Raw genomic sequence first — 24,158 nt, 5'->3', positions numbered from 1 at the left:
GACTCATAGTGGTGACCCCACAGACAGAGAACTGCGCCTCATTTCTGAAACTTCATGGGACTGGAGAGCCTCATCTCATCACTTGTGCAAGAGATACAGCCATCGTCCGCAAATTCACGAGGTAGTGATTTTTAAAATTATTAAACCATTTTATTGGGGGCTCGTACAACTCTTATCACAATCCATACATCCATCCATTGAGTCAAGCACATTTGTACATTTGTTGTCATCATCGTTCTCAAAACATTTGCCTTCTGCTTGAGCCCTTGGCATTAGCTCATTTCCCCCCTCCCTCCCTGCTGCCCCCTCCCTCATGAACCCTTGATAATGTATAAATTATTTTATCATGTCTTACACTGTCAGACATCTCATTTCACCCACTTTTCCACTGTCCATCCCCCAAGGAGGAGGTTGTATGTAGGTCCTTGTAATCAGTTCCCCCTTTCTATCCCACCCTCCCTCCACCCTCCAGGTATTGCCACTCTCACCACTGGTCCTGAAGGGATCATCCGCCCTATATTCGCTGTGTTTCCAGTTCCTATCTGTACCAGTGTACATCCTCTGGTCTAGACAGATTTGTAAGGTAGAATTGGGATCATAATAGTTGGGGGTGAGGGGAGGGAGAGACAAGAAGGAAGCATTTAGGAACTAGAGGAAAGTTGTATGTTTCATTGTTGCTACACTGCACCCTGACTGGCTCCTCTCTTTTTTCTATAAGGGGATGTCAGTTGCTTACAGATGGGTCTTGTGTCTTGGGTCCCCAATCTGCACTCCCCCTCATTCACAATGATTTCATTTTTTCTTTGATGCCTGATGCCTGATATCTGATCCCTTCTGTACCTTGTGATCACATAGGCTGGCGTGCTTCTTCCATGTGGGCTTTGTTACTTCTGAGCTAGATGGCCTCTACGAGGCAGTGATTTTAAGCCATGGTCCTCGTTTACACGTGAGAAAGGCCACACATTCTGCAGCCAAGCGGAAATAGCATCCCCAGGGCCATTCAGACATCGGAGCAGTGACTCCTTATCAGCTTCAATGGCAGTGCAAATCAAAACGGACGCGCCTAACTCGCTCTGGAAGCAAGGAGCGCTCGGGACTTCCTTTCCAACAGGTAGGTTGGTTCTGCAACTGCTGGCGCAACAGAACCTTGGTCCCCCGAGCCCCGCCCCCTACATCCGAGGGGGCGTGGGCGTGGGAGGAGCGAGGAACCATAGAGTTGTCATTGTCTAGCGCGCCCGAGGCGGGTGGGGGTGAGGAAGGGACTGAGCGGCCGGAAGTAGCGGTAACCACAGCTCGGCCTTGATTCTGGGGCCGGGCTGCCGACACCTCTCAGCCCCTACCGCGACTCCTGTGTCCTCTCCTGGGGGTTGGCTGCCAAGGCCACGTTCCTCTGGGCCGGAGGCGCCGCGGGAGCTCCGGGTGAGCGGGCCGAGCTCGGGGCGGGGGAGGCGGGCGGTCCTCGGCGGGCGGCCGGGCTCGCGAGCGCCCAGCATCCCGGCGCTGAGCCCGGGGCGGCGGTGCCCTCCCGGGGGCCGGCCGTGACCGCGAGGCCGCGGCCGGCGGACGACAGCAGCTCCTCGGGGTCGGCGCGTCTCTCGCGCTGGGGCCGAGAAGATCTGTTTGTTTTGTTTTGCCGCGTTGAGTTCTGCTGCTTCCGGAGCCGGTTCCTCAGCTCTGGCCCCCTTGCTGCTCCGTCTTCTTTTGAGTCCGCTGCTAAGTAACGGCTCGAGAGACATCGCCAGAGTAGGGGCTCCAGACGGTTTTTTTGTTTTTTAAGGAGGGCCCAGTTGCCATCTTTAATATTAGCAAGCTAATGAACGTACACCACCCAGGCAACTGATACCACCACAGAGGACTTGAACGCCCAAGACCAGTAGTAAGACCATACACTCAGAATAAAGGCCCGGTTTGCATTTGGAAACCGTTTGAGAGCCGTCACAATGACTGTGTCACAGCCACCGCGAGCCGGTTAGAGTCGTGCCCGGTAGGGTTTTCAGAAGTAGAGCACTACCTTGGGCGCGGTTCTCCAGAGTGCCAAACCCCTGGGAATCCTGGCCCAGCCTCCTTGATTGGAAACCTTAATCAGAATAATCAGGACACGCTCAGCAGCCAACCCGTTTGTACACCATTCACCCCCCAGGCACTCTGAGCTCTGGACCAGAATCAAACCTGTTGCCAGTTGGGGCGACACCCACTCGGGACACGTGTGTGTGTGTGTGTGTGTGTGTGTGTCCACAACAGACCATCTTCATTGGGTTTTCTTGACTGTGACCCTTATGGAAGTTGTTTGCCAGCCCTCTCTGTAGGTTAGCCATAAAGAAGCACACACTGCTTGTAACACGGAAGCTTGATAGCAGCGGGCTTTGGGAGTGGGAGGGGGTGTCTTTATGAAAGCAGGTCTCCAGACCTTTCTTCCATGGCACCTTTGGGTGGGTTTGAAATGCCAACCTTTGGGTCAGTAGCTTGCTGCAAACCCGTGCACCACCCAGGGACCTCCTGCTTCAGCACTTGCTGCGACTGAGTCTAAGTTCCCTCACAGCCTCATAGGATAATGTTGAACTGCCTCTGGGGGTTGACCAGACTATCTCACGAAGAAAGCCTCACCTTTCTCCTGCAGAGCACCTTGAACTTGGCAGCCCAATTCATAACCCCCTTTACCTCCAGGGCCCCTTTCTCTATCAGTACAGCAGTGGATCAGTTAATCTCCGATGGCACAGCTGTACAGCAATACCCTATAGCCATAAGAAGGTAGGAGAGGCCATTCCTTTTAAGTACTGGCATGAAAGATCTCTAAGGTGTATTGAGAAAGGTGCCACACGTTATTCGTGGTCTTCTACCTTTTGTGGGAAAAGTGAACTCTCAACTAACATTTGTACATATTGTCTACAATGTTCAGATCTGAACATAAGAAACTAAAGGAGAGGAAAACTTAACACAATCTGTATTATAATTTTGGATTTTTGAACAAAGTGAATTGATTACTGGTTAAAAAAAACACAACCCAACAAGTAGAAAACAAGGGAAAATGGAAAGTGAAAACTCTTTAAATAGTTGCTCCTTGCTTAGAGGAGGAGACTGCTCTCCTTGTTCTGATTCTTTTGACCTCTCCACACACTGACCCCAGAGGTTCTCTCTGAATCAGAATCGATAAATTGATGCTTGTGAGTTGGGTTTTTAGATCCTCCTGCTATAGCCTTGCCTCCAATGTTTCCTTCCTTCCTCTGTGTGCAAAGCACAATTCTTCTTCTGTTTCATTGGCCCTTCATCCACATGTCATATCATTCAATGATTCAGTCGTATTAAGAAGAGTTGTACAATTGTCATCAACTTCAGTGCTAGAATATATTCTTCCTTGTACTCGTTGTGATCCATGTAATTATTTTTTTTCTAATTGTGGCAAAAATATACACAATGAGACACTCTCCAATTCAACAACTACTATGTATAATTCATTGCCATTGACTATACTCTGTTTTGTACAACCATTATTGATATCCTTTTCCAAATTATTCCACCACCATTAGAATAAACTGAATGCCCCCTCAGCAGCAGATCTTCCTCCTTCACCTATGGCCACCATTTGTCATGTTTGGTTTCTTTGTTTTTTTTGTTAGTGTTCTTGATAGAGTATTCAAATATCATAACTTCCATAATTAAATTGCTTTTTTAAAAGTTGTGCACACATCATCACAATCAGTTCTTATGCTCCCTCCTGCCTTCCCCATTCATTGTTTCCTGCTGAAATCCCTTTGCCCTTCCCGACCCACCTGCCCACCATCCCTCCTAAACCACGCATCTGCTATTGTCTCTGCAGCCACTCCTCTGCTTCTGAAACTGGGAAACCCAACAGAAACAATAAAAAACAAAATGGCATGAAGAAAATAACAACAATATAAAGATAAAAAGAAAGAAAAGACCACCATCAATATTTTAAAAGCCAGAGTAGAAATTTCTGCCATGAAATAAGCAAGAAATACTTGAGCCTAGTGCAAATTCAGATTGAGTCAAGGGGGAGGTCAACTGACCAAATATCATATTACATCAGGTTTCAGCCACCCTGATCAAGTTTACCATATCCTCTGATAGTAAAGCTTTTACTTACTATCAGAGTCCTGTCCTCCTTGGCTCTTTCAAAATCCCTTTTCTTCCTGGAGCAGTGTTGCTGACACTCCAATGATCGTTTGGTTTTTCTCTTAAAGCTCAATCCAGGTCACCTTTTTTCCTCATCCATTCTGTGCTCGCTCATTCTCCTATTCCGCGTTCTATTTAAGTGGTGGTTTTTTTTTCTGCTAGGTTATAAGCAATCTTAGAAAGGGCCCGTGTCTGATGTCAACTTGAGGGTGTTGTCATCTGTTGCTGTTGGGAACAGAACTTTTATAATCAGCAACGTTTAAAAATAGCTATGCCCTTCAGCCCAACTATCTTTCTTCTTGGAGTTAATACCAAAGAAATCAGCAGTGATGTAACCAATACGCTAGCAAGGGCAGTCACTCTGGCCTCACTTGTAATAGTGGGACAGTGAGGATGTCTACCAACGGGGGACTACTTGAAGCTTGATCACTGTAGTACTTAAACCCAGCAGTGTAGCGGGAGCCTTGGTGGCCTAGCGGTTATTCATGGGCCGCTAACAGCCAAAGCAGCAGTGTAGTCAGTTGAACATGCTCACCTCATGCTGATGACTGAGAGCTGAGTGAGGTCTGGGAGAGCTTGACTATTTCTCTGGGCTAATTTTAGCCATGATTTCTTGAGCTCTTGTAGATGCTGCTGCCCATACGATAAAGAAGGAGTCAAGGAGTGAGGTTGGCCCAGAGAGGAAGGAGACTTCTTTGGAATGACAACAATGACAAGAGAGAACTGGACCCACAATGCTCCGAGACAGGAGACCCTTGTGAAAGGGAAGGATGACGTCTGCAAGTGGGGTGCCGGCCTCCCAGGGAACAGCTGCTCTGTGTGGGAGACCTCCCACTTACACTTTAGACAGCTCCGGTACCACGAGACGTCTGGGCCCCAGGAGGCTCTGAGCCGTCTCCGGGATCTCTGCCGCAGATGGCTGAGGCCAGAAGCGCGCACCAAGGCCCAGATCCTGGAGCTCCTGGTGCTGGAGCAGTTCCTGAGCATCCTGCCCGGGGAGCTCCGCACCTGGGTGCAGCTGCATCGGCCCGGCAGTGGGGAGGAGGCCGTGGCCCTTGTAGAGGAACTGCAGAGGGATCTTGATGGACCAGTACTAAAAGTAAGAAGTGGGGGTGGGGGTCCACCTGGGACAGAGGCAAGGAGACAACAGGCTGGTCTGAAGAGTGATCTTGTGGATTTTTTAAAAAAACAATATCACATTAGCAAGCCCAATGCTAATTAAAGTTGGCGCATGAGCCATTGGGACCCTAGAGTATCTGCAGAGAATAGATTTATGATGAGAGTCTTTGGACCCAACTCAAAATCAGCAAAAAGACATCGCCTCAGCGATGTCCATTCCCCTGAGTGATGCTCTCTACTGCAGAGGCTGGCCCGGAACGGGAAGAGCACGATGTTTATAGTGTTCCCTAAATAGAAGCCTTTGTATTGCTGTGTAAGCCCATTTGGAATGGTGATGTCAGCCCAGGTCTGCTAAGACCTCACCTTGTGGCCGGGTGCCCTTGCTGGAGATCCTGGGAGCCAGGGGATTGAATGTTGAAATGTTTGAATCTGAAACAATTTCATATCCTTGACCATTACGTGGGAATCTTAAGATAGCCTCTGGTATTGGAGAAAGATCCCTCTCTGCCAATGTGTAGGCTCGCTAGAAACCCATCTATAGATAAAATTTGACCCGTAACTTACACTTGGGAGTGGTACCAAGGATGGGTGTATTTGCTTGCTTTAATCGTAAGAATGAAGTATTTTAAAGAGCCAACCTCTTCCTCCGTTGAGGGTTAGAAAACAGGCAGGAAGAGGTGAACGAATTACTTCAGGTTGGTCAGACAGGTAACGTGCAGCAAGCAAAGTGTGTAAACTCCTGGTCCAGTGTTGGTTCTACTGGGGCAGGATGGGCTCCTTAACGGGGAAAATCGATGAAAGAGTTGGGCTTGAACCCAGGTCTGACTCTAAAATCCATGCTCTTAATTACTGCTCGTTACTTCCCATTCCCTCCTTAACTCACCCCCAGGTCTGGCTCTGTCCCCACTGTTCTGTCCACTGTCCTCTGGGTAAGGTCACCCGTGCCATAGGGCATAATGGCAGCTCCATTGTGCTCAGGGCAAAGCTTTACTGCTGCTGTGATGCCCCCACTGGAGGTGGGTAGCTCCGATCTCACAGTTCTGCACTGTGGGTAGAAGGAGGTCCGAGGTGGTTAGGTGAGTCCGTTTTCTGGAGGTACCAGAAGAGCCAGCTTATTTTGTCTTGTGTCCAGGTTCCGGTCCTTACGCAGGAGGGGAGAAGCTCTTCAGGAACACCACTTCCTCCTGCACAGGCTGGCTGTCACCGATCAGGGGGAGCGTGCCCGAGTCCTCTGAGTGACCCGGTGGTGTTTAACCCCCAGGATCTTCAACATGGTACTTACTCAGTGGCCCTGGCTTTGGACTTTCTTAGGACACACCCCTGCTCCCAGGTGGCCCTTTTCCGGGTCTCTCTGCCCCTTGACCGCTGGTTCTTGCTGTTCATTGAGTTGCTCTGGCCCTTCACTCGGAGTCCCTCGTAAATATGTGACTTGCGTGTAGGAGCTAAGGGGCTTGTGGCGGTGAGCAGGGCGGAGTCACCTGACATGCAGCTGTTCTCCTTCCTTAGAGCCTCTTGCCGCCGAAGCGTCTGCCCGTTCCCAGGAAGAGAACCCAAGAAATCAGTTAATGGCCCTCATGCTCCTCACAGCCCAGCCCCAGGTAAGGTCTGTGTCCTCGTCTCTTCCTGACGGAGCCCTGGGGGCAGAGTGCTTACGAGCTGTCCTGCTGACCAGAAGGTCAGCACTTAAAACCACCAGCCACTCCTCGGGAGAAAGATGAAACTTTCTACTCCCACGGGAAGTTGTACCCTTCCCTACGGGCTCGCTGAGTCGGCATTGACTCTGTGGCAGTGGGTTTAGCCCTCTCTGGACTTCCCAGTGGTCCCGTGTCCTCTTGCACCGAGTGCTTCAGAGTCCTGGTGGTGCCAGCTCGTACACAAGGTCTGTGCTGCTGGATGACAGACTACGTGGGGACTCATTTCTTATTTTTAGTTCCTTTTTCAAACCTTTTGTGAATTTGGTGGGGTGTTTAGATATCAGATCATTGTTCTTACATTCAGCAACTTAACTTCTCAGACCTTTACATTGCTGGTCTTATTAACCCAGCCCTCCCGCCTGCTTTTCCCCTAACTCTTTCTTACAGTGTAATATCTTCCCTTCACCCTGGGGACACCTGTGTGTCCCTAAGCCATGCTTGCTCTTCTCTCCTACCTCTCCCTGCTAACCACCAAGGTCTGAGTTTCGTTGTGACTCACTTCACTCGGCACAATGTCCTCCAAATCCACCCACGTCATGAAATGTTTCAGAGTTTCATCATTATTCTTCAATGATGTGTACTATTGGGCCGCTAACTGCAAGGTCAGCAGTTTGAAACCACCAGCTGCCCTGTAGGAAAAAGATGGGACTTTCTACTCCCGTTAAGAGTTCCAGTCTTACAACTGGATTATTAGATCCAAAGGGATAGACAGGAAAGGTTGCCAGGAAACAGGGAGCTCACAAATGCAATAAGGAAGAAATGTACTGGAATTTATTGTGGTGATTTAGCGACTGGTATGAATGTGATGGAACTATTGAAATGCATATGTGAACTCTATGTTGGTAGAGCTTAAAAATAAACCAATTGAAACAAGGAGAGTTACGGTCTTGGAAACCCATGGGGCTTTCCCACCCTGCCCTATAGGTTTGCTGTGAGTCGGCATCACTCGACGGTAGGAAGTTGTTTTTTTTTGCTTTATATGCCAAAGTTTGTTTACCCCTTCTTCCACCGATTGGCATTTAAGTTGTTTCTATCTTCTTGCCATTGTGAGTAGTACTGCAGTGACCATGCATGTGCATATGCCTGTGTATCCTGTGTTCTTTATTTCTGGAGGGTATGTGCCAAGTAGCTCCATTGCTGGAGCCAATGACATTTCCATTCCCAGTGTTCGTAGAGGCACCAGACTGCTTTCCACAGTGGCGGGACTGCAGGGCGGCGTGGGAGGCGTCCAGTCCCACTGCACCTCTCCAGCCGGTGCTGCTCTTTCTCTTTTGAGTGCTACTATCAGTCTGGGTGAGGAGGTAGCTCCTCATTGCTTTGATCGCTAATGATTCCATACTCTCCTTCGTATTCTGTTGGCAGCCTGAGTTTCCCCTTTGATGAACTGCCCCTGCGCCCTCTGCCCACTTCCTAAGTGGCTTATTCATTTTCATCTTGTTGAAGCCTTCAGCTTCCTCTTTTTGAATTGATTGTGGTTTTACTACACCATTCCGTAGTTCAGTCCCATCCAGGAGAATTGTGCATTTGCTTCCACAATCAGTTCCCAAACATTCTGTTACTGTGTGGACGCCTTGACGCCATCACAGGTTCACCCCGCCCCTCCCTCTGTGCCCCCTCCGCCCAAACCCCTATTCCACTTGCTGACTCTGTAGGTTTATAGGTACTGGTTTCATACACCCAAAACCGAAAAAACACATATTGCAACTTCAAGAGGGTGACCCCCAATGACATAACACTCCTGATATACTCCCTAATATGTACAACCAAAAGCCAAACATAGCAATAGAACCCCAAACTACAAAGGATTTTGGAAACCAGGTTAGACCCAGCACACATCCTTGGGGGAAACTACTGGCAAGTTGTAACTATTCAAGTCACTCTATGCCTTTGACCTTCTGCACTCAACGCTCCAATGCACTTCAGGGAGTTCACCAGAGGCCTCTTTCCTGTCTAGCTCCACCAATGAATGTGGGCTCGCACTGTCGTCGATAGCCTCCTGCACAGCGGACTCCCAGACTGCAGTCTCTGACACTCATCCTCCCTTCGACTCGGGTTATATGCTTTACAACCCTTCGGTGACTGATGATGCTGTGCTTTTCCATGTGGACTTAGTTGACATCTCGCTTAGATGGCTGTTTGTTTGGAGACAAGACTTTAGGACTCCAGACACTATTTTATCTGATAGCCGGGCACCATCTAATCTCTGCTGCATTTCCCTATAGCACACCTGTCTCCTCTGTGGTCCCTTCCTGGAGGCGAGTACTGAGCAGGGCCATGATGTAAGAGCTAATTGCTCTTTAGTTGGCGCTGGGATTTAGTGTGAGCCTGCGATAGTTTATTGTGCCAGCCTGGCCGATAAACACGAGTAGGATTAATTGAAGGGCAGAGAGATAAATGGCTCGGTGTGCCTTGCCTTGCTTGTTCTGTGCCTCAGTTTAAAGGGGTACACTACCTGTGGGATGCCTAGCCTGTGGACTGTGTCGCTGCAAGTTGAGGTCCCTTTAATCCCACATGATTGGAATGTTCGTCTCGAGCTGGGGACCGACAGTTGGTGACAGTTGGGGACCTGCCTTGCTGTTTGCTGCCTGGGTACATATAGCCCAACTCTCTACAGAAGGGGACTGGCACCTGGCAGTTCTCAAGCCTTAAAGAACTGCTAGTGTCTCACTGCTTTATAATTTAACTGTTAATTTCTTGTATCATCTATCTGTATATAATTTAAGGGTTCATTTCTTGTATTATATATCTATCTTTATAAATATATTTATATATAATTCCTTGCAATCTGGTTTGTCTCTCTAGAGAACCCTGTCCAACACAGAGCCCCAAACCTATACTTGGATTTATGGTTGTTTGTTTTTTCTTTCAATTTATCATTATTTTGGAATTAACCCATACGATATGTCATTGCATCATTCATTCTCATCAAGTAGACATTGTACCATTGCTTTCATAATCGGTTTCCAAACATCCGATTTCTCCCTGGGTACCTTAACATCATCTCCCTTTTATCGCAATCCCCGCACACACACACCCCACCCCTTTGTTCTACTTGCTGTCCCTATGGGTTCATTATTCTTGGGTTTCATTTACTGAAAAATAGAAAAACTTGTATCGCAACCCCAAGAGTGTGATCCGTGCCCCCCCTAGCATCTCTGAGATATGCTCTAATGTGGACAAAAACCAAATGCACCAGAATGATTGTCACAGGCTTGCAGAATAATACATATCTTTTTTTGGGGGGGGTATGATGTAATGTTATTTTATTATGATTGTTATGTTGAGATCTCTCTTCAGCAAACAAAGTCTTTTCTCTTCAGGTCATGGGAAGGGGAGTTCAGCAGCTCATCCGTGTTTCCCTCTTTCTGGGTCCTGGGCTGTTGACTGCAGTTGGTCTCAAGCCAGCAGGATAGAGCAGCATCCTGGGTCCCAGGCTGGTCAGCACAGACCAGCCCCTCCTAGACAGTCTGGGGTGCAAGCCCAAGCTGAAGCCAGAGAGGCTGGACCAGAGATCAGGGCTGGGAATGAGAGGGTGGCCACCCTGTTTCTAGGGAAGACTCTCTAACCAAGGCTAGTCAACAACCTAATCTTTTATTTGCTCAAGACCAGCTGTTGCCAGCACTGAGGCCCCACATTTCTCCAATTTCAGCAATGAGTGCAAAGGGAGGTAGTCTACATTTGGGCCATTGGACATCTCCCCAACGTCTAAATGGGCTAGTTTATGACTATAAATGTCCACACTGTGGTTGAAAAGGAAACTGAGGCACACTGACCCCTCCAGTCCTCCATGTGCTGGTCCAAAGTTCAAACGACTCCTTCCTCCTCCTCACCAACCGGCAGGATGAGTGGCAGGCAGCCTTTGGCTGGGGGAAGGTTCTTGGGAGCCCATCTGGTGCCCTGTGTTGGGTGAGGCCAGCCAGGGGCAAGGGCTAGGGGTCGTTGGGGGGGAGCAGGAAGAGGGGTGTGGGTGGAAGAGCAGCTGCTGGGTGGGGGTGGGGGTGTCAACACTGAATAAGGGACCCCAGCTGGGGTTCCATAATGATATTAGTGGGGGACAAGCAGAGCCCTCTGAGGTCTGGACAGGGAAACTGAGGTAGAGACTCCTCTGATCTTGAAGACGAGAGGGTCTTCTGCCAGTGCTTCAGTTGCTGGGAGAGGGAGCTGGGTTCTGTCCCGACCTGCTTCCCTGCCTGCCTGCCCTGCTCATGTGCATGTGAAAGACCTGTTTTTAGCACCTGGCCTCTTTTCCCTGCCTGGAGGGAGCTCAGGGGATAGAGCAGGGAAGAACGCAGCCAAGTGGGGCAGGGGGATGTGGAAGTAGGGCCCAAGGGTCCATGTGATGGCTCTGTTCTCCCCACTCTTCCGGTACCCAGGCGCAGGGAGGGGCCCTTAGCCTCCATGCAGTGTGGATATGAAGAGGACACTGTCCTGGTCCTGAAGCTGGTAGTCCAGCTCACCCAGCAGCTCCCAGTCAGCATCGTTAATCAGCACCAGAATTCCAGGCCGCACACTGTCTCCTTGGATGAACAAGTCTGGCTGTTCCCTTAGCAAGTTCTTCTTATTCCACATGTAGAAGCTTTTGTCGGTTTTAGACATTAGTACCCTGGAGGACTCCTTACCTCTGCTTGGCATCCCTTCCCCACTTCCTGCCTCACAAAGTTCCTTCCCGTTAGCAAAAGGGTCCTTTCAGTAGGAGAGCTCCTGAGCCTGGGTAGCTCCCACACACCTGTCGTTTCAGGAACTGGTGATGTTTGAAGAGGTCTCTGTCTGCTTCACTTCCGAGGAATGGGCCTGTCTGGGCCCGATTCAGAGGGCCTTGTACTGGGATGTGATGCTGGAGAATTATGGAAATGTGACCTCACTAGGTAAGCACCCCTTTCCCATAGCACTAATTTTTATCTTATTGATCTTTGCTTATTGGTTTTCAGACTATCATGGTAATGTGTATTTATGTTGGGAAAAAAAGACAATCAGAAGAAAACCATTTTCTCAGTGTTACTATTTCCAACAGCTACTATCAACATTTGACATTTTGAGTCAAACTTTTTTTATGTGTTTGTTTCGTGTGTGTGTGTATAGCCTACTTTCCTGTATTTTCTCCTTCCCTCAAAAAACCCCATTCCTGTAGAGGCTGTCAATCGTTCCAGGAGCAGACCGCCTCTCCTTCCTCGCCCTGAGGATCTTGGGTTCCATCTGCAGGCCTTCAGTTAGCAGGCCAGCATGGAACCAACTCGGCCACCCAGGGCTGCTGTGTGCCCCGTTGTCGTGTCTGTAGAATGCTGTGTGGTGTGTACCGTAATTCAGTCCGTGGTTTCCTTATTGTGATGGTAAGCACCTCTGCGCCGAGGCTTATTCTTTAGCAGTAGAGTTACTAGGCTAAGCATTTGAATGGTCCTAGGGCCCCTAATGCCAACAATGCTGCCCAATGCTCACTGTCTTCTCCCTTTACCTGTAGAGCACTACCTTGCTCCTTTTGCTCCCCCCTCATTGGTGAAGCAATTAGCCAGGCCAGTAGTTCAAATCCCCCAGCCACTGCCATGGTGTGTTTGCCCTTGTAAAGGGTGTTGAGTAATCCCGTGTCTGTGTGTGTGTTTTCGTTAATTTGATTATTAGCTCAGTTGAAATCTTTTTACATGTTTATTGGTCATTTTTCTTCCATTTATAAAATGTCTACAATTCTTGAGCAAGGAACTTAGTTTCTTTTATATAATACTCTTTCAGACTTTGCGTGTATTTTCCCCATTTTTTAACTTTCAGCATTAGCTTTTTATTGTCTTGTTTGCCATGCAGGGTTTATTTTAAAATTGTTATATTTTATAGCTGACTGTGTTTTAGATAAGAGTTTACAGAGTAAATTCAGGTCCTGTTCAACAGGTTTTGTACAAATTGTTCCATGACTTTGTTTACAGTTGTTTGCTTCGATGTGTCTGCATTCTCGGTGTGTCTGTTCTGTTTGTTCTGTCTCCTTTGGTCTAACTCCCTGCTCCTCCTTGCCTTCGCATCTCTACTGTTGGGTAAAGGTTGAGCATTTGGTGTCATGTCATTGACACTGATTATTCTATACTTTGGCTGAAAGGTGACCTCCAGGTGTGCCTTCTGGTCCCAGTTCAGAGGACATCTTAGGATGAAGTTTCCTTGGTGCTTTTGATCACAGACTGCTTGTACCAGCCAGTGTGAAGAAATGCCGCTGGTTTTGTGACTTTATCTTATAGCCTACATCTTGCTGAACTTTGTTACTTCTGCGATTTTTTTAGTGGCTTCACTAGGCTTTGCTATCATCAAGATAATTTTATGAGCGAGCATGGATCATTTTTCTCTCCATTCTTGATGGTTCAGTCCATTGCTCCTGCCTGGGGGCCCTGGCTGAAACCCTAGTGAGGAAATGTGGAGGTTCAGCACTTGATAACCCACCAGTCAGTCTGGGCTTCGAGCCCACCAGGGAGTCCGTGGGAACAAACATCGCAGGAAATCCTTTGTGGCCAGTTACCTTATCGTATAGGGGGTTATGACTTGGAATTGACCCTCCAGCATCATTGAATAGAGCTGGGAGCGCAGATGTCCTTTTCCGGTTGGCCCTCCGAGACGGATGCATGTAGTGGTTTCCCATTAAGTATGATGTCAACAACTAATTTTCTGTAGGTGTCCATTATCAGGTTGAGGAATTTCCATGTCTTCTATTTTTTGAATGTTTTTATCATGAATGTTGGGTTTTGTGGACTGCTTGCTTTGTTTCTATTGAGATAGTCGTGTGTTTTTCTCTATTGATATGGCGCATTCTATTCATGGGTGTTAGATTGTTCCGGATGATCTCCCACTCGGTTAATGTTGCATGATCATTTACTTATGTTGCTGGGTCTGCCTTGATAATATTTTATTGAGAATTTTTATATCTATTCATAAACTTACTCGATTGTAGTTTTATTTTTTAGTGTTTTTGCTGTTTTAATACTGACTGCATAGAATTTATTTTTGAGATACATGACACCTCTTATTTTGGGAAGAATTTGTAAAGAACTGGTATTCATTCTTTAAATGTTTGGTAGAATTCACCAGTGAAGTAATTGCCCATCGACTTTTCTGTATGGATAGGTTTCATCTTGTTTTGTTTTGCTTTAGCACTACACCTCAAGCTCTACTTGGTATAGGTCGATTCAGATGTGCTACTGATTTTTAGAGGTTAGTGGTTACACGTTTGACTGCTTACTATAAGGTCAGCAGTTCTAATCCACTAGCTATTCCTCAGAAAAAGATGTCTTTCTAGTCCCGTAAAGAGTTAGTGCCTCGGAAACTCACAGGGACAGTTCTACCCTGTCCTGTAAGGGTCTCTGGGAGTCAGCATTGATGTAGTGATAGTGAGGGATTTTTTTAGTTTGGGGGTTTCTTTTTTAGGGGGTAGTTGTTATATCTCCCTAGGAATTTGCCCATTTTGTCTCAGTTGTTTAATTCATTGTCACACAATTGTTTGTAGATTTCTTCCTTTATAAGCTATTGTTTCTGTAAGACTGGGAGCAGTTTCCAGAGGGGTGAGTTTTGAGCTTTAAAGATAGTGGTAGAGGGTCTGTATGGAGTTTGGAAGGGTAAGTGCAGTCAGGCAGAGAGCAGAGCGAAATCATGACTTCTTTGGATGACTGCAAGTAGACCAGCCGTGCTAGATTCATGGGCAACCACGTGCTGATAAGAAGTGATGTCAGAAAACCAAGCTGTGCTCGTCACTAGTGCTCTCTCCTGTAGGAGCCATCGGACTATTTTGTGCATTAATGTGTGTCTGAAGGTAACAGATGCAAGAGGAACGATGACTCTGACAGCAGAGGCTATGTGTCGGCTTGGCTGGGTCGTGCTGCTCAGTGCTTTGGCAGTCAGGTAATGCTGTAGTCATCCTGCATGTTGTGTGCTGAGGCCATCATCCTCATCGCCACTGATTTTCACATAGTCGCCTGGTCATGTTGATAAGTGAGGAGTGGGTGTATCAGGCACGTTGACTTATTTAGCGAGTGCTTTGTTATATGACGGAGGAGAGCTCTTTTCTAACAGCATCTATGTGTCATCTGTCATCGAGGGACACCGATGGCCTGTTTGAGTCCAGAGGACACTCCTTGATCTAATCACTATGGACAGAGAAACTAGATTTCACTAAGGAATGGGCCTACGAAACCTCCCAGTCCCTGCAGCCATGTGGAAGTGGAGTAGGGTAGTGTGATTAGCAGTTTACCAGAGTCTCCAAATATTAAAGCCTAACCAAAAATTGCCTATGGTTGAAGTTAATATTCATTGGGTATTGTCCATCTCTACCTTCTTGTGACCTGAAAGAAGTTTATAAATGAAATAAAAATAACTTCACTCCTTTCTTCTGCCTTTTCTCAACATTGATACTCAAATATAAGATACTTTTACATTTGTTTTTAATTTTTATCCAGGCATTTTACAGTTAAATTTTTGAAATGTTTTTAGAAAGTCAACTCTTGAAAAGCTGTTTGAACATGGTAGAGCAGAAGGCCCCTGAGATGGACTAACGCAACCTCACCGTCCGGCTTCTCCATTCAAACAGGGCAAAGAGCTGCCTCACTGCTGAGCTGGGAGCTATTACAGATACCACATCATTCCAGAGCTCAGTCACATCAAGCCATCGCTGCCAGTCAGTTGCAAAACATCCTCTTCCTTCTCGAACTCCTTGATATCAGCTCCCCTTTACACCCCTCCCAAATTAAGCTTCTTCTTGATGGATTTTTTTTCTCCTACAGGACAATTGCTTCCAATTAATTAAAAAGTACTCATGCACTTGACTCTTCAAATATTAGCAGTTGCCTTTCAGTCCTAAGGTATGTATTATCTCCATTAGGCTTTTAATTTTCCAGCACGGAGAAAAGAGGAAAGAAGTCTTGTTAAACCAAGTGGTTCTTCCACTTCCATCTAACTCCCTCATCCTCAGATCTTAACCACAGACATACGAGGAGGTATCCAAAAAAACCAGGAATTTTTTTTCCTCAAAGCTATGTATTTAATTTTTTTTCCCACAAAACAACCTTATCACCTTCAAAGTACTCTCTATTACACTTAATACATTTGTCAAATCTGCGATTCCATTCTTGGAAACATTTTTCAAATTTGTCTGTTTGGATGGCTGGCACCTCCCTCATTTTTTTCTTCTATGTCATCAAATTGCTGTTCTTTCATGTTCCTCTTTATTCATGGAAACAAAAAAGCCCCATGGAGCGAAGTCAGGTGAGTCAGGTGCGTGGTGCAAGAGAGGCCTGCTGTTTGTGCCAACAACTGGCACACTGAGATGGCTGCCTGAAGGGTGCATTGTTGTGGTGACAAAATCAGTCAGTCTCCTGTCTGCCACAAATCAGGCCTTTTCCAGACCTCTCATGAGAAAGCTTGATTGACAGTCTGACCTGGTAGAATGAACTCCAAATGCACTACGAGTTGACATTTTCGTCCATTCTAGAAGTTGGTGAATGTCCAGAATGAGGTTTGTTATCAATCGACATTTCACCGTTTTAAAATGAGAAAAACTCTTGTTTACTAGGGTTTTTCCCATAGGCTCTCCTTGTAAGTGTGTTCAACATAACAGTTTCTGCGGCATTTTTCCCAAGCAGGAAACAGTTTCACAGCTGCATGCTGTTCGTTTAAACCGGCCATCGCCAAGAATGAGGTTTGGTGAAACTGCTTTCACAAAGAAATTCATCGTGACCAGAGAATCTTCCTAGGTGACGCCACTTGGTGCACTGACTCAGAGCGAGTTGCTCGATGCTCGCCTAGAGGGAAAAATGCGTACTAAAAAGTTCTGTTCTACCCAGTGTAATTCCCCCTCGTAGATTCCATGTTTCTCTCCTGACCCTTTCTTGCATCTGTTTTCTCAGTAGCATTGGTATGTTTCTGTCGGCTCCCTGAAGACAGATCGTGAGCTCTGATAATGTATGTACCAGAGACTGTCAGTGTAATTCTGAGCTGTTTGTTATCTTCCTCTAATGAAACACGTCTACTTTTGTACTGCATATAAAAGTGTACCCTCCTAGGATGTTTTAAAGTTGTTTGAAGATCTTACTTTTTAAGAAAAATTTTTTTGAAGATCTTATTCTTACAAACATGGAGACAACACGGTAACATTTGTGTTTCCAATTCCTTTTACCAGAATGGGAGACCATGACTGAGGGTGAGGAGGTGACATCCCAGCCGGGTGTTTCTCCACGCTCAGACTCTCCTAGAGGAACCGCTAAAAGACTTCATCACGGTGTTTCCACGGCCGTTGACTCTGAGCAAGAGTGGGACTGGCAAGTGCTGGCAAGTCAGTGGGAAGACACCATGGGGGACAGGGCGGCCACAGTGAAGACAGGCTCCCAACGTGAGCGCGACAGGAAGAGAAGACCGGCACCAGACAAAGGGCTTCCAACGTGGAAGGAATCAGAAGAAAGCTTGGCTCTGGGTGCAGCTCTTTCTGAAAGTTTAATAGGCACGGAAGGAAAGAAGTTTTACAGCTGTGATGTATGTTGTAAACTTTTCAACAAGATCTCTCATCTGATAAACCACAGGAGGATCCACACGGGTGAGAAGCCCTATCAGTGTAAGGAGTGTGGAAAAGGCTTTATTCAGCGTTCAAGCCTTCTAATGCACTTACGGAACCATTCTGGTGAGAAACCCTATAAATGTAATGAATGTGGGAAGGCTTTTTCTCAGAGTGCTTACCTTCTGAACCATCAGAGAATCCACACCGGGGAGAAACCTTACAAGTGTAAGGAGTGTGGCAAGGGCTTCTACCGGCATTCCGGGCTCCTTATCCATCTGAGGCGCCACTCCGGAGAGAGGCCTTATAAATGTCACGAGTGTGGGAAAGTTTTCTCTCAGAACGCCTACCTCGTTGATCACCAGAGACTCCACAGAGGGGAGGAGCCGTATAAATGCAACAAGTGTCAGAAAGCGTTCATCCTGAAGAAGAGCCTCATTCTGCACCAGAGGATTCACTCTGGGGAGAAGCCCTATAAATGCGACGAGTGTGGGAAAACCTTTGCCCAGACCACGTACCTTGCTGACCACCAGCGACTCCACAGTGCGGAGAACCCGTACAAGTGCAGAGAATGTGGGAAAGTTTTCATCCGGAGTAAGAGCCTCCTCCTACACCAGCGAGTTCACACCGAGAAGAAGACCTTCGGCTGTAAGAAGTGCGGGAAGGTCTTCAGCTCCCAGTCACACCTCGCCGAGCATAAGAGGCTGCACAGCCGAGAGAAACCATACAAATGCAGCCAGTGTGGCAAGGCCTTCACCCAGAGTGCTTACCTCTTTGACCATCAGAGGCTCCACAACGGGGAGAAGCCCTACGAGTGTAACGAGTGCGGCAAGGTTTTCATCCTGAAGAAGAGCCTCATCTTGCACCAGAGGTTCCACACAGGTGAGAACCTCTTTGAATGTAAAGCCTGCGGCAAGGTCTTTGGCTCCGGGAGAAACCTCCTTGACCACGAGAGACTCCACAACGGGGAGCAGCCCTATGAATGTGGGGAGTGCGGCAAGACCTTCATCATGAGCAAAAGCTTTATGGTCCACCAGAAACTCCACACCCAAGAGAAAGCGTACAAATGCGCGGACTGCGGGAAGGCCTTCAGTTACAATTCCAGCCTGCTGGTCCACCGGAGAATCCACACCGGGGAAAAGCCCTTCGAATGCAGTGAGTGTGGCCGAGCCTTCAGCTCGAATAGAAACCTCGTGGAGCACAAGCGAACCCATAGCGGGGAGAAGCCGTACGAGTGCACCGAGTGTGGCAAGTGCTTCATCCTGAAGAAGAGCCTTGTTGGGCACCAGCGGATTCACACGAGGGAAAAGTCTTACAGATGCAGCGACTGTGGGAAGGTCTTTAGCTACCGCTCCAACCTGGTCGCCCACCAGCGGATCCACACCGGGGAGAAGCCCTATGCGTGTCATGAGTGCGGGAAAGGGTTTACTTACAATAGGAACCTCATAGAGCATCAGAGGATTCACAGTGGGGAAAAAACCTACGAATGCCACGTGTGCAGAAAGGTTCTCACCTCCAGCAGAAACCTGATGGTCCATCAGCGGATCCACACCGGGGAGAAGCCGTACAAGTGCAACGAGTGTGGGAAAGACTTCAGTCAGAACAAAAACCTTGTTGTGCATCAGAGAATGCACACCGGGGAGAAACCTTACGAGTGTGACAAGTGCAGGAAGTCCTTTACTTCTAAGAGAAATCTAGTTGGCCACCAGAGGATCCACACGGGGGAGAAACCTTACGGGTGCAATGACTGTAGTAAGGTTTTTAGGCAGAGAAAAAACCTGACCATTCATCAGAAGGTTCATTCAGATGAGAAACCCTACGAGTGTGATGAGTCTGAAAGAGAATTCTCTCTGGCTTCAAGCCTTCCACCCCAAAATCCATACCGTGGAGGAATTCTTTTGGTTACAGAATATCAGTGAGTCCATGATGGAGAGTCAGAAAATTGAGTTTGAAATCAAATAGAATCTCTGCTACCTACGTAACTGTTGACGGAATAACAGTATATGGCTCCTGGTGGGAAAGTTTTCAAATCTATAGCAGCACAACCCACTTTCTAGTTAAAGCTCTAATGTCACACCATCTGTTAGGACCCTTAACACTGAGACAAACTGAGTGTACTGTCTTATGAGATGTACTGCAGTTATAAGTGATAGCAAAAAATATCTTTGCAAGATATACACACACACACACATACATCTTTGTATTAGAAAGCGCACACACACACATCTTTGTATTAGAAAGCACACACGCACACACACATACATCTTTGTATTAGAAAGCGCACACACACACACATACATCTTTGTATTAGAAAGCGCGCACACACACACACATCTTTGTATTAGAAAGCGGGCATTGGTCCTGAAAACAGGTATCTAGTGCTGCACATTTCAAAGGTTCCATGACTGTTTGCAGAAGTCTCTATAGCTAATACAGTCCACACTTGTAAGACCTGGGCTTGTGTGAGCAAGGGTCTGCTGTTTGTGGACAATCTAAAAAGAGCACAGGTCTTGGAATCAAAAGACCAAGGTTTGGGTCCTGACTATCGTACGAGGTAGGTGATGGTTTTAAGTTGGACTGGTAAGTAAGTCTCAGTTGCATGTTGACATCATCCCCACCTCACAGGGTTGTTGTGAGAATTCAGTACATGGGTCTTTGTACATTTGTAATGTCACTCAGTTGTCAATAAAATGCAACAAAATAAGGTAAGGTCAAAATCTAGATCTTAAGTTAAATCGGTGTACCTTTTTGTTCATTAAACCTGAATATTGGAATGATTGCGACTCCCTGGATTTCAGAAGCGACTCATTTGTAGAATGAAAGGAAGCATGGTGTATCTCAAACTCGAATCAAGTAGTCTAAGAATAATTGTTTTAAATTACATCTTTAATAAGATTTAAGGAAGTCACAGAATATATCTACTTGGTCTTTCTGCGGGGGGGGGGGGGGAAGTATTGGGCTATTTTAAGAAAAAAATATCCTGACAAAACAGTGATGTCAAGGAATACTAATTTTCAACCTTCAGATTCAAAACTTGACAGATTTGGAGTGTCAATGGAAGGGTCGACCTATGTTGCTTTCCTTGCTCATGGAGAAAATGCGTGACCTTACCTAGCCCCTGACGGTACGCTGCCTGTCGCTGTCATTCCCAGTTTTACAGCCTGCCCTCATTATTTGACTTAAAAGGACTACAACTAAGAAACTGCAGCCAGCCTGCCCCATCAGGCTTCTGAGCCTCAGGGAGGACAGTAATTCACACACTGTCACTTGCTGATGAGACCACTTGGCAGAGTGAGGAACTGTAGGCTCCTGGATTGAGTCTGGGCGAGAAAACTTCCGAAATAATATTCTGCGCAAGCACTTAACTTACTTCCTAAGCTTTTCACACGGACCCAATGCATTATATGCCCAGGGCAGCCAGCACTGAAGAACCTGCTACAAACCAGTCATGTATTCCATCTCTGCCCTTGGACATCTGTAGATGTGTTCTTGAACTTGAGTTGGCAACAATATGTCGTTTTCAAAACTCCAGTTCAGCAGCCACACTCAATACCTTACGATCGAGGACTGTGTTTTCTAGTGGTAGCGGCCCTGCGTGCTGTGCTTCCTGCAAGTTTCACGACTTTAACCCCAAAGCGCCCCATTAGATGGAAAGGCACAAAGGAGGGAACGCTGCAAAGGACCTGTGGGTTCAAGCCCTAAGGCCTGGGTCTGAGTTAGGTTCTGCCACTTTTCTTGAACAAATCCCTTCACTTCATGGGACTTTGAGTTTCTCGTCTGTTGAGCAGGACTAACAGCATCTACCTCACAGAGCCATTCAGAGGTCATGAATACGAAGAAGCTTTACCAGGAGAAAAGCTCAGCGGTGTTAGCACTTTATTTCAAGCTGGCATAGGCATGGGGAGCTCAAGGGGAAAGGGTAGCAGTGACTTGTGGAAGAACCAAACCCTGAATCCTACAGAGACAGGAGTAACCCCCAAAGAACAACTGAGGGGAGTTGGGTCAGTGGCAGATTCCAGCGTGCTCTCAATGCCCATGTTTAAGTTCAGAAAAGGCTTTGGCAGAAGGAAAGCAGACCATCCCTTTGGAAGGGACTCTGAATCGTAACTAAGTGGATTGCTCTGTATAGCCCTTGGGAATGACGGCAGTGCAGAGGACAGATGAGATTCAGAGGAGACTGTTGGCCACCTGCTCAGCATACAACAAAAAGCCCCTTCAGCCTTAAATGCGGCCAGCCGCAGCTATGTGGTGTGAGCCCCATACAGGGCACACGGCACATGTTCTCAGGCTCATGAAGGCTATGGGGCACGCAGAAACCCTTCCAGGTCGCCTTGCTGTGGAAGTACCCCCCCAGACTGCACAGCACCTCAGGCTCACTGCTGTTGAGGGAATTCTAACTCAGTACCTACAGGAGAGGGTAGAACTGCTTCTGTGGGATTCTGAGACACGCTATAGAAGGAGCCCTGTGGTGTAACGGTTCTGAGTTGGGCAACAATCCCCATGGTTGACAGTTTGAAACCACCACCAGCCACTCCTTGAGAGACTGGGCTTGCTTCTCCTGGAAGTAGTCCCAGTCTCGGAGACCCAGCTAGGGTCACTGAGTCAGCATTGGCTCTGGGGCAGTGCGTTGGGTTTGGTTCACCCTGGTTTTGAACTGCTGATCCCGCCGTGTGCAGCCGTGTTCGTAACCACCAGGGCGGTTCTATTGGATCACTTGGTGAAGAGTCCAATGCCAGCTCTTCTCTGTGAAAGTGCATTTTCATAGATACAGAGGAGAGTTGTACTTCAACGTGGGGAAACCTGGCACTTACTCTTGGGCAAGTGATAAACTTAACGATCTTGAAGATGAGAACAGCCCGTATAATGTGCCTCTTTACATGAGGCACTAAGCCAGACAAATGTTTCAATGTAATCCAGCTCCTCACACCTGATAGGAAGCATAGGGCTGGGCGAACAAGATCCGTGACCCCCAAGAGCAGACATCCTGCCGAGTGTTGTATCAGTAATGACCCTGCACTCTAAAAAAGAATCAAGAGGGAGAGAAAATCGCTGAAGCCGAGTGAGGGTCCTGGGAGTTCATTATACTCGTCTGTATGTGTATGCAATGCCCTGTAAGAAAACACACAGCATGTAGATGAGGGGCGTCATTTACCAAAGATGCTGAAGAGCCATAGGACTCTCAGCACCCCAAGCACCCATACAGATGACTAGTTGGTGTGTGACAAAGGTGCAGAAGCAGAGACATCGAAGGGGAGCTGACTTTTTCAGGAAACACGATTGGAGCAATTGGATGGATAGCCACAGGCAAAACCAACATCAAACCTCTGCCCCGTTCAGAAGGGTAAGTGTAGAACATCAAACTAGACAACTGCTTGTCAGACATCAGCAGAACCCCCCAGGATTTAGATTTCAGAGTTCCAAGACATGACCCCGAAAGCATAACCCATGGAAGGAAAACATGGTCGGGACCTCATCACAATGGAATTGCTCAGTGTGAGATCCTGTGAGAGGATGAAGAAAACACGAGCAAGCAAGAGGTGATATGTCACATGTCTGACCCAAGACTTGTACCCAGTCAGGTAAAGAACTCAACACGTAATTTGCAAATGAGTCCTTTTAGAAAATGCGGGAGACATGCACAGACATTCCATCGGAAGGACAAATGGCAAACAAGCCCATTAAAAGATGTCCAGAATAATTCACTATCAGGAAGTCCCCAATGAAAAACTGAAATAACCACTCTGTGCCTCTCAGGGTAGCTGAAATTAAAATATGTTGATGAGGATGTGAGGGAATGTCTCTCATACATTGCTGGGAATGTCAAGCAGTGGAGTCATAATGGAAAACATTTTGGCATTTCCTTATAAAACCAAGCATGCACCTACTATATGCCCCCCAAATCACACTCCTGGACATTTATCCCAGGCAGAACTAATGTGCACATAAAAGCATGGATGTGAATGTATGTAACCCCTGTATTTGTAATAGTCAAACCTGAATCCACCCAGTGTCCTCAGGTTAAAACATATATCTGTACCATGAAATACCTGAAACAAATCAAATGGCCTTCCAGGGAATTATTTTGAATTAAATGTGTTCTAAAATGGCCACATACCATTCAAGGCCCTTCATATAATAATCTCAGAAGGACAAAATGATTAGAGGCCCTTGAGCTGGTTCCCATAATGTGCTACAGAATAAAACCACTGGCTGGTCCAGTACCATTCTCACCCTTGCTGCTATGTTTGTTACACCTAGGACAAAATGAGAGATGCAAAACAAGTGAGTTGTTGCCAGAGGTTAGGGATGGACCTACAGCTGTAAGACCAGAGAGGTTTGTGGTGATGGAACAGTTGATTGGGATAAAAATGGTCATGAAAACATACACATGAAATAACTCAATATCCTGGCTTTGATGTTGGACTATAATGATGTAAGATGTGAGCCCTCTGGGAATTGTACTGATTTTTTGCAACTTCCTGAGAATCTATAATGTCAAAATAAAAAGTTGAAAACAAAACTGAAGACACTTATTAAGGGCAAATACTGTATTTCTCTCTCTCACTCTCATAAAACTAGACCAAAAAACCAACTTGACCCACAGTTACCATGGGTGAAGGGGAAAGAGTTGTCCCTCAGGAGGCAGTGAGTTAATGGCAATGGTTGGGGAATAATTTGGAAAAGGATTTCAATAATGGTTGTACAACACTGAG

At 46.9% G+C, this 24,158-nt stretch overlaps 1 protein-coding gene across 1 annotated transcript; it reads left to right on the top strand.

Moving 5' to 3' along the window:
* Window positions 1-1,253: 1,253 nt before the first annotated feature.
* On the top strand, window positions 1,254-23,973 carry ZNF197 (zinc finger protein 197). Its single transcript, XM_075555962.1, has 6 exons — window positions 1,254-1,419; window positions 4,759-5,230; window positions 6,383-6,524; window positions 6,757-6,848; window positions 11,683-11,809; window positions 17,077-23,973. The coding sequence occupies exons 2-6, from the start codon at window positions 4,832-4,834 to the stop codon at window positions 19,362-19,364; spliced, it is 3,048 nt and encodes a 1,015-aa protein (XP_075412077.1). The 5' UTR covers window positions 1,254-1,419; window positions 4,759-4,831; the 3' UTR covers window positions 19,365-23,973.
* Window positions 23,974-24,158: the final 185 nt, after the last annotated feature.

The sequence above is a fragment of the Tenrec ecaudatus genome, chromosome 8 (assembly GCF_050624435.1).
Source record: "Tenrec ecaudatus isolate mTenEca1 chromosome 8, mTenEca1.hap1, whole genome shotgun sequence".
NCBI classification, from domain to species: Eukaryota; Metazoa; Chordata; class Mammalia; order Afrosoricida; family Tenrecidae; genus Tenrec; species Tenrec ecaudatus.
This window is presented reverse-complemented; position numbering and strand designations above follow the sequence as displayed.